The sequence below is a fragment of the Labrus mixtus genome, chromosome 5 (genome assembly GCF_963584025.1).
Source record: "Labrus mixtus chromosome 5, fLabMix1.1, whole genome shotgun sequence".
Classification (NCBI taxonomy): domain Eukaryota; kingdom Metazoa; phylum Chordata; class Actinopteri; order Labriformes; family Labridae; genus Labrus; species Labrus mixtus.
The window spans coordinates 4,472,268-4,488,881 of NC_083616.1; the positions used below are offsets into that span (position 1 = coordinate 4,472,268).

At 40.4% G+C, this 16,614-nt stretch overlaps 2 protein-coding genes across 2 annotated transcripts in view; both read right to left on the bottom strand.

Moving 5' to 3' along the window:
* Positions 1-2,301: 2,301 nt before the first annotated feature.
* Positions 2,302-6,076, bottom strand: LOC132973795 (tumor necrosis factor ligand superfamily member 15-like). The gene is made up of 4 exons (XM_061037399.1): positions 5,782-6,076; positions 4,558-4,597; positions 4,402-4,452; positions 2,302-3,105 (listed from the first exon to the last, which is right to left on the bottom strand). The coding sequence occupies exons 1-4, from the start codon at positions 6,010-6,012 to the stop codon at positions 2,693-2,695; spliced, it is 735 nt and encodes a 244-aa protein (XP_060893382.1). The 5' UTR covers positions 6,013-6,076; the 3' UTR covers positions 2,302-2,692.
* A 4,428-nt stretch (positions 6,077-10,504) lies between these two features.
* The window catches only part of si:ch211-158d24.2 (multiple epidermal growth factor-like domains protein 9), a 41,518-nt gene continuing 35,408 nt past the window's right edge, over positions 10,505-16,614 (bottom strand). The window contains exons 5-6 of the mRNA XM_061037387.1: positions 13,465-13,734; positions 10,505-12,594 (exon numbers count right to left, since the gene is read on the bottom strand). Coding sequence (XP_060893370.1) covers positions 12,068-12,594; positions 13,465-13,734 — 797 coding nt within the window. The 3' untranslated portion in view covers positions 10,505-12,067. The remainder of the gene's footprint in view (positions 12,595-13,464; positions 13,735-16,614) is intronic.

Here is a 16,614-nt window from a genome sequence, read left to right on the forward strand (position 1 = left end):
ATAAAATTGTGAATGAAAGGAGTGCTCAGATGTTTGAGCTTCTTATGTCTTTATTTAGTCAGAAACCAGGGAGAGAGAGGGGAATGAAATGCAGGAAAGGAGCCACAACGAACTTGGGCCACCTGAAGATCTCAGCCTCTGCACATGGACACACGCACCAACCACTACACAACTGGAATTTTGTCTGATTCTTTTTCAAGTCATTTTTTTGGCCTTTGTTGGATAGAACAGCTGAAGAGAGAGTACATATTGGGATGAGAGAGTGGGGGTATTATCACAAGCATCAAAGGGCCGAGGCCGGTTTCAAACCCACAGCCGCTGTGATGAGGACCACAGCCTCCGCACATGGGGGGCACGCACCAACCACTACGCTACTAGCGCCCCAAGGCCACTGAATTTTATAATAATTTATACTTTATTGATCCCGCGAGGGGAAATTCGTTTTTTACACTCTGTCTAGTTAACATGCTACACAAACATAGGCTGAAATACACACACATGCACAAACAGGATCCTATGGACATGCACTAATGGAGAGGTCTCAGAGTGAGGGGGCTGCCCACAGTGGGCGCTCCTGAGCTGGTGGGGGGGGGGGGGGTTAGGTGCCTTGCTCAAGGGCACCTCGGCAGTGCTCAGGAAGTGGACTGGCACCTCTCCTGAGCACTGCCAGGAGAGGTGCCAGGTCTATGGTAACTCCTTTAATGAGCCTAACTTTGTTCAGATTTTAAATTGAAACTCCCGTCCTAAAATGACCATCATATACTTTGTTATGTAATTAGGTGATTGGTAAACGTTTGATTTTGTTCTCTACAAAAAGCATCTACGGAATTTAAATCTGAAGTATCTGAATCACATTTATGAATGTGCACCTGCTGCTGACAGCGCTCAGTGTTAGTATAACAACATTTTGGGTTGTCAGAGGCAACGTGTGCGTACTTACTGTTGGACTGAAGCCAAAAAACTTGATTTAATAACTGACTTTGTTATGGTTCCAGTAAGCTCTAACAACAACAACAACCCAGGCAGGTAAGACAGGTGGTGTCATGATTTGATCTTGTTTGGTTTTGTGTTTTGGTGTTTGGGTTTCCATGTTTTGATTTCTCCTGTTCTTCTCTAGTGTTACTGGTTTTTCCCTTGTGTGTTTCCTAGTTTAGTCTTCAGTGTTTCCTGTGTTATTTTGCCCTCATTGTCTTCACCTGTGCCTTTAGTCTCACCTGTGTCTGATTACCCCTTGTCTATTTAGTCTCTGTGTTTCTCGTCCTCTGTGTCATGTCAGATGTTAATTGTCAGTCGTCAGTTTTCTAGTGTTTCCTTGTGCTTCCTTGCGGCTCCTTGTTTTCTCCTGTTTGTTTTGTTTGCCTTTTTTTAAATTATTAAATACTTTTAGTTTATTCTGCACTTGTGTCCACCTCTCCTCGTTTTCCAACCGTTCATGACAGGTGGGCTGTTTAAAAATGAATTTGACAAAGATTTGAAGTGTAACGTTAATGTTTGTCATGTCTTTGTCTTATACAGTGAGGAATGAAGAAAGTGTAGATGTCACGTTTGTGGAAAATGAAGAAGTGGGACCCAATTGAGGAAAAAAAAAGTAGAGATTTATTGTAAACAAAAAGGCAAAAGTCAAAAACAAAGACTACTTCTTTTAGACGTTCAAACAAAGTCCATCAAAATCCAAACACTGGGTAAAACACAGAAGTTCCCAGGAATCCACACTGCAGACTCAGGGATACAAGGATATGATGAACTGACAACAACACACAGGTGTAGTCTGACACAGGAGAAGACAATCAGGGCGATCAACATGGAGGGAAACCAGACAAAGGGAGGAAGTAAGGCAAGATTGAGGAAATGCACACACACAGGTAAGAATGTACACACAGGGATCAAAGCCACACGAGGGACGATTAAAAAATAAAACAGGAAATGAATTCCAAACACTGAAATTAACCAAATATAAAACTAAACAAGAACAAATCATGGCAGTTGATCTTAAAAACACATTGTATGCAACATTAATGTCTTTTGCCCGTCACAACCTGTTAATCAGGTCAGAATCTCCCCTTACTGTGGATAACACGTATCGTTGATAAAATAAAAACAGATGACTTGTAAAAACAGTCACTAGTACTAGTACAGTGCCCATGAGGACAGGGGGGGCCTGCAACCAGAGTTCATCACCATCATGTCTGCCAGTGTCCCGACGCTTACTCTCCTCTTGTGAGCCCTCAGGGGCCCCAGCTGTTGCCTGCTTTATAGCAGCGCCTCTGTATAGCGTGCTACTGGTGCCATTATCAGGATACCTTTTTCACTATTTTTAGAGCCTAGGGGGGAAGTTTTCACGTTGCCTACTTTGGTCAAACACCGACCTAAAGGGAATTTACCTCAGTTGATTTAGTCTACTCAGCCAAATTCATTTTGGTAGGAAACACTAAATCGATGTAAAGGCGGCAGGGTGTCTTTGGGAGGGGTGAATTATGCAGTTTATAACTTCACTGAGAGAAAGGGATCCTGCAGTTGTGCAGATACTTGTAGCTCACAAGTTTTTTAGTAGCTTTCAGCCTTTTCATGAACAGTAAAAGTAAAAGTAAAACTTAACCGCACCTTTAAGTTTCCTATGAGTTAAAGGTGCAAATAACCCCAAAAAAGGAAACTCTGATTTAGCAGATTATATTCCAGTCATCCAGACTGATTATTAAGGCACAAATTCAGCACCGAAGAACACCTGTTCTTCTCTCTTGGCGATAAATCCAGGATTTGAGGATTTCACAATTAGCCTGCTGTTAGCTTCAAGTGAAAACAGGCCGGCTGTATAAAGAGATTTAGACCACGGTTCCTTGCTGCAAATCACCGTGTCGACTGATGAAAGGAGAGACACATTTTTAACATAACTGTCCCGGGACACAAACACTATGTTGGTGAGTTTCAGCCAATCCCGACACGTCTCTCTCCCACTCTCAAAGGTGATCTGCAGAAAGACTCTGTAGATGCCTTGTATGGGCACCACCAGGCTCCCGCTGGAGTAGCTGAATCCTCCGTGACAGTAAGCATTTCCATCTTCACTCTCCCATTCAAGAAGTCCTAGATCACTTTGGCAACCTCTGGGAGCTGGGAAGGAGAGCAGACGGGCAAACATGAGTTCTTTACTTTTATGATTCAGCTCTTTCATTTCATAATAAATACAAAACAGAATCTTGCTTTTTGGCTTCTTTTGGAAATATAGCAAATTAAACTTTGTACAAATAACTTAAAAAGTTACAAATCTGCTCACAGAAGTGATAATAGACCAGTTATTAGAGACTGTATGCATTAAAACAAATCATGACTATATATTATGTCATCATTTAACACTAACATTCAGAATGAGGTTAAAGATTTTGGAGCTTTACTATTCTATATATTCATGACAATGATGGCAAGTGCAACGACTAGAGGAGATTTTAGAGTCAACCTCGAAATGCATGATCAAAACATCTAATGAGCAAATATCTTTAAGAAGAGTCAGACTCTATTCAGATCAGAACTGATGCTCCTCTGAAGAAAAAGTCTGATTTCTGTTTGCTCATATTTACACATGAACTACTGTAAAACTTCAAATAAAGGCCCATCCCAACTTAAGGCCAAGTCCCTTTTAGTAGCCTGGTGTAGCTACATGTTTTTGTTGACACATAAAGGCAGCTCTCAATTAGAGGCCCTTTTGCATTTAGTGTTGATTAGTTAGTAGATTACATGTTTGGAGGAAAAGTAACAAGTCAGCATGTTTTTGACCTCAGGTGATCGTGCCAGCCATCTTTATTCCCATGTGTACTTTTATTACTCTTTATGCTTATCACTGTTTTATTAGGTTTGATCTATGAACACAACTGATGAAAGACTTGAAGCTTGTGTATCAACAACATGACTCCAAACAGCTCAGCTCTAAGCCCGATCCCATTGGTCTCACTCAAACATCATTCTCACTCACAGATGTGCAAATCTCTGAACACAAACGGCATCATTTAGCACACCTTGTTCACCAGGAAAAACTGGCCCTTCAAATTGCAACACCCTACACTTCACTAAAACGATAAACATATTTCCAAACACCTAGCTCCATTTGAAAACACAACATGGCCTCAGGAAACCAAAACAAACACAAACACGTACAATGAAGGTGTTTCCAATGGATACCATCAGTGTTTATGTGATGCACATCACATCGGTGAGTGTTGTTTGAGTGAAAGGAACCAGTTCATGGTTTTGAGTGCTGTGTTTCATTTTGTAATTCATCAGTGGAGTTTTGACAAAGAAGTTACCTCTTTATAAGTGAGTGCTTCAAGTTTTGAGAAGTCGAGCCTGGAAATGTTAACGTTTGGGAAAAACTTTGATAAATAAATCAATAATTATAAGTGCAGTATGATTTACCGGTCAGCATGGCACTTGGACTGTTGAAGGATCTCGGTTGCTCGATGAGGCCTGCACAAGAAATTAAAAAATATTGTTTAACACAATGATGAATGATCGCTATTACATGCCTAAATATATATATATAGGCCTACCCTTTTTCTGTTAATTATAGACAAGATTTACCTGCTGAATGGCTGTAAGGCTGCATCGTGTCCTGGAAGGAAACCAACACAGAAGTATTAATCATTTCAATAATCACCAAGCTAAAAACGATACTTTAATCAGAAGCAAGGGCGTATCGTTACAGTTGAATCAGACTATTCCAAGTTTATACAAATGCAAATTATACAGCAAATGCCTATTCATTTTTACACATGACACCAACAATAGTTCAAATATCGCTATGCAACAAGGATGTGAATTTTAGCCTGTATGAATGTATCTCTATCACACACAGGGCTAAGGTTGCTCCAGTCGACACAAGCTGTGCCCTGAGACTTCAGCTGCATTGCTAATGGCTTATGACAGTGGAGTGAAGATTCATTTGAAGACACAGAATTTGTAATGCCTCTTATGATTTTTATTTGGAGTATTGATGAGTTGTTGACATCTTGGCCTTCGTTCTTTGTTTTTTGTTTTATTTAGTCTTTATTTATTTATAGCCAACCTAGGCTAAGTCACTTCTCGTGATTGTTATAGCCTATACCTGTAGGAGCAAGAATGTTAACTTCATTTTTCTGAATGATTTAAATAATGTTTATATTGGGAGAAGAAAAGATATCTTGTTACTGTGAAAGCCTGGACCTCTCTCTGAAATAGGAATACTTAGCCTAATGACAATACACTGTTGTAGCCTACATTAGACATTATTAGATTTATTAGATTATAACATGTAGGCTATTATTATCATCACTATTTGTATTTGCCTTTCCTCTTCAAAATGTACCTGTGGTTTCATTTTAAGTTATTTACATGCAGTGATAATGTCTCGTTACAACCACAACCGAACCTGGGTGGCTGAACTTTGCTGCGTGACAAACCTACTCGAATTTTATCAGGCGAAGAAGAAAGAACGCCTGGTTACTAAGCAACGGTACTAACAGAAATGACAAGATGTCTTCGTCCTGTCTCCTACACCCATCAAACTTTATCAAATGTTACACCTATGTACTTTTTAATGTATATCACACTTGAGTATCAGCTGGCAGCTTTAACACGACATGAATAGGGTTTACTAACATCACAACAGGAAACAAACTTTGACCAGAAAGTGTGCTGACGTTCGCAAAATAGTTGAAACCAAAACATTATTTAGCCTACACTGTCTTTCAGGGATTTTAAAAAGCACTCACACATGCAAAGCCACAGCTCTTCAGTACAACTAGCCTACAGGTTTACCTCTGTGCCCGCTGGATGACCTCGTCCTCGGAGCTGAGCCGCGGTCAGGAGAGCCAAACCCGCTAAAACCAGAAGAAGAGTCAGGACCACACAGCGGGACATCCGGATAGATCTCAATTGTTCCTGTCGGAGAAGCTGAAGCAAAGCGTTCTGCACATAGTCTTCCTCCATCCCGCTGGTTTGTTTGACTGTAGTGCGGATCAGCAGCCTTCTCCCATCCTTTGCCTCCATTTATCAGGGTGGTGTCGCCCACGTTAAATATTTCTGCAGAGGTAGGGAGTCTCGAGTTAAGCGAGTTTCACTGTGGGACTCCTCCAACTTCCTCTTTCCCAGATAAAACACATGAAACTACTACTACAACTAACCGAGATTAAAGTCGTAAATTAACGAGATTAAAGTCGTAAATATCTCGTACATTAAAGAGTTCGAGACCAGCCTGCGCGAACATGATGAAAGTAGAAGTCTTAAAGTCTTTGAAGAATAAAATAATAAAGTTGTTATTTTAGTCTATATCAGAAGAGCAGCAGCATCCTGTTCTCAAATGACAAACATGGAACAAGGTTTCACTAATATGGAAATAAACTACTTCCTTGTGTAGTCGGTAAAAACAGTTAGTTCAAGAGAAGTTTTCACTTCAATTTGAAAGAACTTTATTACGTTTCTCTGTAAAATGATGAACAGGACACAAACTGTCTCTGCACATGAGACACTTTAACAAGACAGACCGATAACAGACACAAATAGTTGTGTTGGGGCTTTACTTATGCAGATATGAAACTACACATGCTTTTGGCACATCATCATCTTCACATTGTCTTTTAAATATCAGCACCCTGAAAAGATACTGAAGAAACTGTGGCTTTTCTGACTTGGAGGAAGTTGTCTGCAGAGGGAAATACTTTAAGAGTTCTACTTTCAACCTTTATTCTCGTAAATGTACAACTTTAATCTCGAAATTAAAAAAGAATAAAACAATTTAACGTGGCCCTTATCCTCCGTCGTATGAAACCAACACTCCTACTCAAACTCTTGAGTAGGAGGCTCTAAAATAAGATGCACACTGATGATAACACTCTAGCCTATCCCAAATGACAACAGACAGATGTATGCCAGTAATTACCAGTCTAACCAGTAATTAAGAGGGATTATTATTGTAGGCTTTAATTTGTTATTATGTGCTTTGGTAGTATTGTCACATTCATGCCATTAGAGCTTACTGAATTGATAATCCTCTCAGCACTGAGGCTATTATGAAAGCCTATGTAGTATTTCAGTGAGGTTACTGTCATCACGAGAAACCCACAGAGACATATGTGGCACCTTACACTTCAGTAAGAATACTTAAACAATAAGTAGGCTACAGAATACAGCATACAGAAACACATGCCAAAACAAGTTGGCTATATTGGCTAAAGATCTTAAGACAAGTAACCTATTTACCTACAGTGGTTGCCAAAGTGGGGGTCACAAAAACAAATACAATTTAGAATGATTTAAATATTTGACCCATTATTGTAAAGAAAAACAAAACAATACAAAAAAAAGTTAATTTTCAAATGAAACTGTGTAAAATGATTTCAAATGTAATTTTGCAAATAACAGCAGCAATGCAGGTGTCTGCTGCTATTAACACATAAAGATGAACACACCTGTGTGTCTGTTTATGACGTTTTGTATTTCCACTTAGTGCTGACGCGTATACATGGAAATAACTTGTATTCTGCTTCTAGCCTTTCTTGAAATAAATTACCATGCACAGTTGAGTTTTTAGGCTGTTTTATTCTTTTTGTGTTGCAGTGTTTTGACAGGCCTACATACTTTTGTCCTATAAAATAAGATACGATAACTTTGTTGTTACAGCAGCTCAAAATAGAGGAACAGAATCAGCAAAAGATAGCAAAAAGTTTAAAAACATATTTACAGTAACTAAAAGAAGAGGGATAATAAAACACTTTCATATGATAAACATGTACTGTACAGTCAGGTGAACATTTCACATAAAAATAGTAGTAGTAAAAATAGTTTTCCAGATGAATTTTCACTTTATGTGTGAGGTATAGACTCTCAATGTATGTTTTAGTATGTTAAACTAAAAAACAAAGTTCCATGAATCTTACATTCATGGATTAAGATCCAGTGCAACAAATGCTGGTTTCATTTAATTAAAAAAAGGCTGTTCAGGTCAAACTCCAACACAGCTGCTCTGATTTTAAGAAAATGATGTTGAAATACATTGATTCATTTAAAGTAAGAACAGAAACTCAGGCAGAAACTATGCAAGAAATTTGAAGAAGCAGAATGGGATTTTCTGGCACAACTTCAACTAGTAAAGGTTCAGGAAGAGTGGAAGGCTTGAAGAGGTCCAAATGCTCCAGCAACACATGTAGTACGAAGATCAACTTTATAACAAATTAGACCGACGTAGCGTTTCGGTTCGTGGCCTTCATCAGGGTCATCAAGAAACAGATTGCAAACATAGTTTAAATAGGGTAGGTACAAAATTTAGAAAATTTAGAAAATGGTAGAAAATTTAGAAAATGTTAAAAATAGTAAAAAAAAAAAAAAAAGAAAAGGTAAAGACAACCAATCAAATACTCTGTTGCAGGCAGAGGCTGCAAAAAATAGACGTCTATGTGTATTTGTTATCTGTCCACCCACCTGCCTGCCCGCCTGCCTCCCTGCCCGCCCACAGAAATGGCTGGGTCAGCAAATGGGCCTTTGCAGGATATGATTTAATAGTACCAATGTATGCACATTCAATCAGTTGGCAACAACAACGTAAAGAAGTGTGTGTTTGTGCTGTGACGTTACGCCTTAGTGTTGTGTTTGTGTTTTCTCTCCCTCTCTCTCCTGTGTGCAGTCCTTATGGAGCTTCTCAGCCTCAGTGCAGCCAGCAACACCTATTGCAACCTTTATCAATCAGGGGCGGACGTATAGAGCAGGAGAGGAGGCAGATAGATGCCAGCGGGTCATTCGGCTGCAAGTGTGCTCAGGAGACTTGACGTCGGGAAACTTCAGAGTAATCTGTCTGTGGGAGGAAGTGTGTTTATCCATGAGGCCTCATAATAGTTGTTTTTGTGTTTGTTAGTTTTGGAATTTAATTTAAGATTAAATCTGTGTCTATTCTGTTTGTTTTGTAAAGGAAGCTTGTTTGAGTTCCTCTTTTTTCTGAGTCTTTTTTTTTTAGTTCCTTTTTCCTAAGTTTGTAAATTAATCTATTTTTAAATGAGCTTATATGTAGTTTCTCTCTCTTTTCTCTGGGTTATTTTGTACTTTTACTCCCCTCATCCCCTGGGCCTCTTGGGGAACATAGCAGTGTGCTTAGAGATAGACAGGTTCCAAATGGTCGATGATGCACATCATGAGGCAGGGCGATGGACATGTTACTGCACATAATTCAGTAACAGTTAACCTGCAGAAGCATGCAAACCTTACTCTGGAGAATCAAATACAAATGAAACAGCAAAAAGGCAACATGGGAACATGAAGCATCTTGGCAGGGTAGTCTTTGCATGTGCAAAAGGAGATTGCGTTTGAGTTTTGCACAAGCACAGTCTAGTTTCATCTAGATGAACTTTTTCAAGATGAACCCTTGAAGCTAATCTGATTCACTTCACTTGTTATGACTTCGAATGTGAGCCCAACCAAGATTCAATTTTTCATGAAAAATTCCAAATCTAGAGGGAAAATAAATAAAATCAATTACCAATGTGCACATTTTAAAGCTGTGTAATAGATCTGCCTTTCTGTGTGGTAGACAACGCTGAAAGAGTTTCAAACAAGGGAGACAGAGCACCCTTTGATTGACAACGTACACAAACATCTCTTAATCTCCTCTGACGTACAAGACCTCTTTTATTTATGAGTATGAACATGCCCGATTTGATGTCGAAATATTGTCAGCCCTTAATCTTTGACATACATGACAGTTGATCTTTGTTTTGGCCATCAACAAAAACATCAAACTTTGAGGTGAACAGATATTATCAGGGCTGGCAAATTGTGCGCAAACATTTTTACCTATGTAGATGACAGATACCTGTGTACATTTGAGTCCTATCGTTTTCATGTATTTATTTTTATTTATTTTATAAAGAAATGGGCACTCAGGATGAAGAGATCGAAGTTCAGATGGGTGGGCTGATTGAACATTTCAACCTGAGCCAGGAAGAACAATAATCAGATCACATCACTGTTCTACAGTTGAAGTAGTTTAAAGCTGTTATTCATTTGTAAACATGTCTTAAGTTGCACTGTTATCCAGTGGTGTAGTGGTGCCTTAAGAAGCGGGTATACCTCTGTTATAAAAAGTGATATGTAAGACAACTCTTGTATATTTAGTGAGTACTAGCCAATTAGAGACAGAGTAGGAAAAATTGCAGCATACTACTGAATATTGTAAATCAATCATTGGTGTGAATCAGAGGAGATTTAGAAGTGGTTACACTCCATATCTCCTGTTCTACACCACTGCTGTTATCTAAATGATCCTCTGCTGGCCAGCGGGTAAATGTAAGTTCAGTTATTGTAACAAGTATGAGTTGAAGAAACCAAACTATCTTTGAATCTATGTTTTGTAAAACAAACTTGTCATAGTGGTGTTTGTGTTTTCATGGTGGTAAGCTGTTATCAGATGACAGATATTGACTGATACACTCTTCTTCAATCTGTCATATGTGACAGTGATCAAATAAATAAAAAAAACAGTGAGAGAAACCGACACAACAGTTAAACCCATTTTTATTGGAGAGTTGAGCTTTGACTTTTGGGGGGATTATTTACATCATCGTATTCTTGGTTTTGTGACATGGGTGGTGCATTTTGTAGTCCTGCAGCTGTGTTCATGGCATAGTCGGCTGAGAATAAGAAATCAAATAAAAATTACAAAAAGCTGTGGGCTGACTGTGACGTCACACCCAGCCGGGACAGAGTGAAAGGTCGGGAGCTTGTCGAGTGACAGTGTACACAGTATTCTAGCTGTACAATAATAGTGCTACTATTCACATTCATCTGTACAATAATTATATTTACAGTGATCACATTAGGGAAAGAGCCAGTACCTGAGGAGTTAGTTCCATAATTAGCTCTACTCATTCACTGTGGTTAAATGAAGCGCACCCAACCAATGCTAGTCCAAACAACACATAAAACAAGGATCCGCATCCAGGACCAGGAGGGAAGCTTTGGAGTCCACCGCTCCGACAGCAAATCCCTCTTTGAGCTGATGCAACTTGATTGTAGGAGATTGGGAAGCTCTTATCATCGGACACCCGAGTCACAAACCCAACCCTCGACATAAGCATTTGTAAATGGTTTGTTCAACTTTTGCTGAGGTAGACAGCAAAGAGCAGATTAGATAAGCGAGTCGATTGTGGTGGTGTTGCGCGAGCCGAGGAGGATGAGTCACTGCCCCTGCAGCAGTGCCAAGTGGGGCGAGTTTGTAGTAGTTCCTGAAAAAAACGAAACACTCCTCTAAGATACTTCAAGGTGAGCTGGCACACTTAGAAAAAAAAGAAGAAAAAAAAAGACAGGAAGCTATTAACAAAAGAGGAGGTCATCACAATGCTCGTGCCAGCAGCCTTACACCCCCCCCCCCCCCCCCCCCCCGCGACTCTCTCCAAAATCACAGAAACTATACATAAAAACATACTGGCCAATTCAAATGACTATTTCGACAGCACATCAGATAAAACACCATGAATAAACACGTCTTACATGTGCAGCATTTCTCCCGAGAATGAAAACATCAACCAATAAATAATAGCAGAATAAAAATTCATTAAATAACAATCATTGTCTCAGGTTTAAGACCACTGCTCCAGTGATCCGGTTATAACTTAAACAGTCTGAAGTCCATTTTCTTTAAAAATATCTGAAATGCTAGGCTGCCCGCGAGTCCTCTTAACTTTGTGTTTCAGCAGACAGGTGTATGTGTGCACCTGCACTCAAGCCAATCACCTAACTCATCTGCACAACAGCGCCCTCTGCAGGCACAACTCCAACAAAACACTTATGTCTTTGGACCCATTTCACTAATTCCACACAAAAATCATATCAAAATGGGAAAATGTTTCAAGTGGAAGTCTCTCTCTCTCTCTCTCTTCCCCGTCTTTGATCACTTTGACCAGCTTGATCTCACTGTCAGTTGGAAAACGTGTTGGGAAGTGCTGCAGACCAGCAGGGCAACAAAAAGCAGTCAAACATGTGGAGCTTTGGATTTGGTACTTTCCAGCAGCTTTGTGTCGTCGGTACATCTGGCTGTGCTAGTCTTGGGATAAATGGCGTGCTAAGCCTTGTAGCAGTTGCCCTGCGTGGTGAGGGCCAGCTGGCCATTGGGCGCCACCTCGTTGGCCTCGTCCTCCAGCAGGCCCGACACGTCAGCGTTGGGGATGCTGTCGTGGTAGCTGCTGAAGCTGATGTTGTCCTCTTTCAGTTCTATGGTCCAAAAGGGGGCGTTAAGCTTGCGGTTCTGGTACTCCCGGTAGGTGTACACGCCTCCGACGAAGCCCAGGAGCAGCAGCACCACCAGGATGATGACGGCCAGGATGATGATGTTGAACTGGGTCCAGGAGACCTCGGTCAGGGCGGCCGTGGTGTTGTCAGTGGGGCTGCTCAGGCTGGTCAGCAGGGCCTGAGTGGTGGCAGCGGTGCTCAGCGCGTTGCTCATGTTGCCGCTGGACGTGGAGGCGGGGCGGCCTCTCGCTGTGGAGGTCAAAGTGGTGCTGGTGGTGGGCGTGGAGGGGTGGGGTGTGCTCGACTTCGGGGCCTCTGTTGTTGTGGTTGCAGCAGCTGGCGTGGGAACAATCCGCGGTGCTGAGGAAAGAAAAAATCTGAGTTTAGTTCAGGGACAAAATGTAATTCAACTTTTACATTTCATGTAGCACTACAGGGACTTTAGGTTTCCTATTACACCTTTCAGTCATGTCAAAATAAAAGAATCCCTCAAAAAGTCGTCACAAAAAATATTCATCTCATATACCACTTAATATATTTAAACAGTGACTGTGGTAGGTAGTAACCTTAGTGCACTGTAAAATGAAGTATATTTGAGACGCCGGTGTGCGCACCCTATGTACGGACGCCAAAGTCCTCCAGGTGGGCGGCCCAGGTTCAAATCTGACCTGTGGCTGCTTTCCCTGAGGCATGTCACTCCCCACTCTCTCTGTCTCCCATTTCTGATTCTATCCACAGTCCTGTCTCTAAATAAAGGCATACAAAGCTAGCTGTGTTGTTGCATAGCTTTTGGGTTTATTGTATCTTTATACATATACTTAAAAAGCAAAATGCCAAAAATAACATATCCTACAACTGCTCGCATTCTGCAGTACGCAAGACAGTATGCTGTGGTGAGAAAACTCCTGCATGTTGGATTATTAATCCCATCCACCAACCAGCTGATGATGAAACAAAGGTGAAATATTCAGACTAACATGAAAGTCCTCAATGTGAGTAAACAGCTCGAGGGTTTGGACCTTATAGGGATAACTGAAAAGTCCACTTGGAGCCCGGCCTCAGTCATAAAAAGGATTTCACATGTACCTCTCTAACAACAGTCTGGCCAGTCTGGTATATCAATGATAACGTTCAGGTACTTCCTCGCACAGGAAATGAAAATGTACATCACATTAAGTATGAAATGATATCCTCTGTTCAAGCAAACATTCTGATGCTGTTCATCCTTACTTGGGCGGGTGCAGTTGTGTGCTCGGGCGTCCCCTATGAAGCCCGCAGCGCAGCGCTGGCACTGGGGCCCCATGGTGTTGTTGACACAGCGAAGGCAGTTGCCGGTGTCGGGGTGACAGAGCTGGACGGGGCCCTGAGGGTCTGCGTTCCCGCTGCAGTCACATGGAACACAAACCCCCGAGGATTTGTAGAAACCTGCGCTGCACTGGTCACACTGCGGGCCGCTGTACCGAGGAAGGCACTGGTCACACACCGGGGAGCCACTGGGATCTGCACGGGAAGAAGTGAAGACTTACATTTAGCATGACAACAGCCAATCACACAGCTACATCATTAGACTAATGATATGATACCACTCCTTCTTAAGCTCTCCCGGTGTTTGATTTAAAAAAAGGTTGGAGCACAAGTATAGTCACAGGAATTATTTACAACATATTATTATTATTTTATTTATTATTATTATTAGTCAATTTATTGAACATGTTAAGAAAATACAAACACAAAATAAAAAGGAAAAAAAACAAAACAAAAAAACAAACTGGATCCTCAGGATCCATAGCAACAAATAAATAACTCAAATAATATAGTTCATGTTCAAAAGGGATAGGAAGAAGTTTAAAACTTTTCTGGTCCTACCCCTTCTTATTTTTATGCTTTATTCACAGAAATCAAAAAATGTTTTCATCAATCAGTGTATGATATATATATATATATATTGTAAAATATTTTTTTAATGTAAAGTTTAAGCTTTTAGATCGAGTTGTAGGGAGAACCATCCAAACATGCATGCTGTTTTCTGAATGAACAGCATGATTTGAATAAGCCACAAGGGGGCTCCAGATGACAGGATATGGATCATGATAGAGAGCCGTGTTTTATCCACAGAAAGCAGCTTTCTACCCTGTTAGCCTGAAAAAGTCAAACCATTTCAGACAGACATAAAAAGACAAAAGCAATGAGAAAAAGTGTAAAGTCAAGAAGAAAAGTCTAACTTTAACTATCGGTCATGTATTCAAGCTTTGAATGTGTTCGGTTTGACAACAAAATGTTCTATGTTTTTTACATTCTAGGAATTAAGGCCAGAGTTTGAGAATTATGACACCACGATGTGAGTAAAGTGAAAATGTGTTGACGTCAAAATGATGAGAATTGTATTGCAAGTGCCTAATAATAATGTCTTGTGCGCCCCATGTACAGAGGCTAAAGGGGGGTGGAGGTCAGGGTGGGGGCGTTAGTGCCTTTGTTGGAGAGGAATACGTCAGCAGATCTCTACCAAACATCTTTTGGACCGACTTGTCTCCACGATGAAAACACCAAATTAGGGAACATCTTCTGGATGAATGCAGCTCATCCTTTGAGTCTGGATCAAAACATTTGAACTCTCAACATGAAGGAAAATCTTCTGATTCTGAATAATGTTTCTTAAGGCTGTGTGGGTTGTCCAAAAGCGTCCTGGCGTTCCTTTACGTTTTATATTTTCTTACCTTTGATAACTTATCTCTCATGCTGTGATTTTGCAGATCTTGTGCAATATACACGGTGTTGTTTTACATTGGTATGTGCCTTTCTGTTTCCATGTGTATGTGTTTATTATAACCCTCTTTTTATCCATGACAGAAGAATCAACCAGGTTAGCTACAGGTATCTTGGTGTACACCTAGATAACCTGGAATCTGGACAACTCATGTTGCTCATTTGTGTTCTTGTTTGCAGCAAAGACTGTACTTCTTACATAGACTCAGGGTGTTTGGTGTCTACCATAAGATCATGTTTTTGTTTTATCAGGCCGTGTAGGAGAGTATCCTTAGATACGGGATGTCAGCGTGGTACAGTAACCTCTCTTTAAGTAACGGTAACCTCTCTTTAAGCGTCATGGTGTTCCTCTATGTTTTAATATTTTATTACCTTTGTTATCTTATCTCTCATGCTGTGTTTTTGCAGATATGTTGTTTTACATTGGTATGTGTCTTTCTGTTTACAAGTAGAAGTGTTTTTATTTATTGATTCTAGTGGAAGCAGCTGATTGTTTGGCAGCACTTGGACTCCAAGACACATTTCCCCAAGGGGATAATAAAGTGTATGTAATGGTATCATAACCCTGATGGTTAAATGTTAATTATTCTTTATTGTCACAGCATGACAAACTCTATTTGAACAGAGGAACATTTCACTATCACAAGCTCAGTGCTGGAAAACTCTGAAAAGTTATATCGCCATTAGCGTTGTTATTTTATCACACAGGCCGAGATAGAATGGATAAAGATGATCCTGCTTTTGTCGCCAAAATAGACGCAACATGAAAGTTCCTCACAGGAGCTTAAACAGGAAGTCACAGTAGCCGACATATCTTCCACATGACGGCTATAACATTGATCTATACAGGAACTGTCTGCTATGACATAACAATTTTACGTCGACACATAAATATATAAATATCTTTCACCTTCTTTTTTAAACGTTATAATCCCATGTTTTTGTTTTTGGCCAATCTGGAAACCCGAGGTGATCATGTCCCAGAGATTTTGCCTTCAAAGGCAAACGCCTGCAGCGTTCTTAGCACCCAACATAAACTAAAATATATAAAAAGACAACCTCTCTGTTTCAATAAATAAACTGTCTGCTCTGTTTGACGTTTGCTCTGCGTTCAACCATGGAGATGCACCGCGTAAAGGCAAGGCAACACCACTTAGACAGACCACATGCAGAACCACACAAGCATTAGTCTTTCTTATGGAATTTTAGAAAATAAAATAAAATCATCAGCTGACTCAAGGGCAAAAGTAGTGACTAATGAGACAGTCATAGAAATGTAGTGGAGTCAAAAGTCACAAGTTTCCCCCCCAAAAAATAATTCTCAAGTAAAGTACAGATACTTCAAACAACTCAAGTAGATTCACTTTGTTACTGTCCTACACTGCTTGTGTACACAAACAGGATTTTGGCAAATAGCTGATTGTGGAAATGATTCCTGTGCAGCTCCGTGCACTGAGTGATGCTCTGCACGGAGACTCTCCTCAGCACAGTCCTAATTGCTGAATGATTTAGACACAGATAACTGCCTTCCATTGGCCTAGATGTTGGCGGTCACATGACTGCGTTTGTATTCCAGCACTGAACAGGCTGCTCCTGATAAGCTTGACTTAACCTCTG

What these genes read in the sequence shown, in the direction of transcription:
- LOC132973795 (XM_061037399.1), bottom strand. Translation starts at nt 6,012, where the DNA reads ATGGAGGCAAAGGATGGGAGAAGGCTGCTGATCCGCACTACAGTCAAA. An exon ending in GTCATCCAGCGGGCACAGAG is followed by an intron (nt 4,598 to 5,781) that starts GTAAACCTGTAG and finishes GTTTCCTTCCAG; the next exon opens with GACACGATGCAGCCTTACAG. An exon ending in CCATTCAGCAGGTAAATCTT is followed by an intron (nt 4,453 to 4,557) that starts GTCTATAATTAA and finishes TTTCTTGTGCAG; the next exon opens with GCCTCATCGAGCAACCGAGA.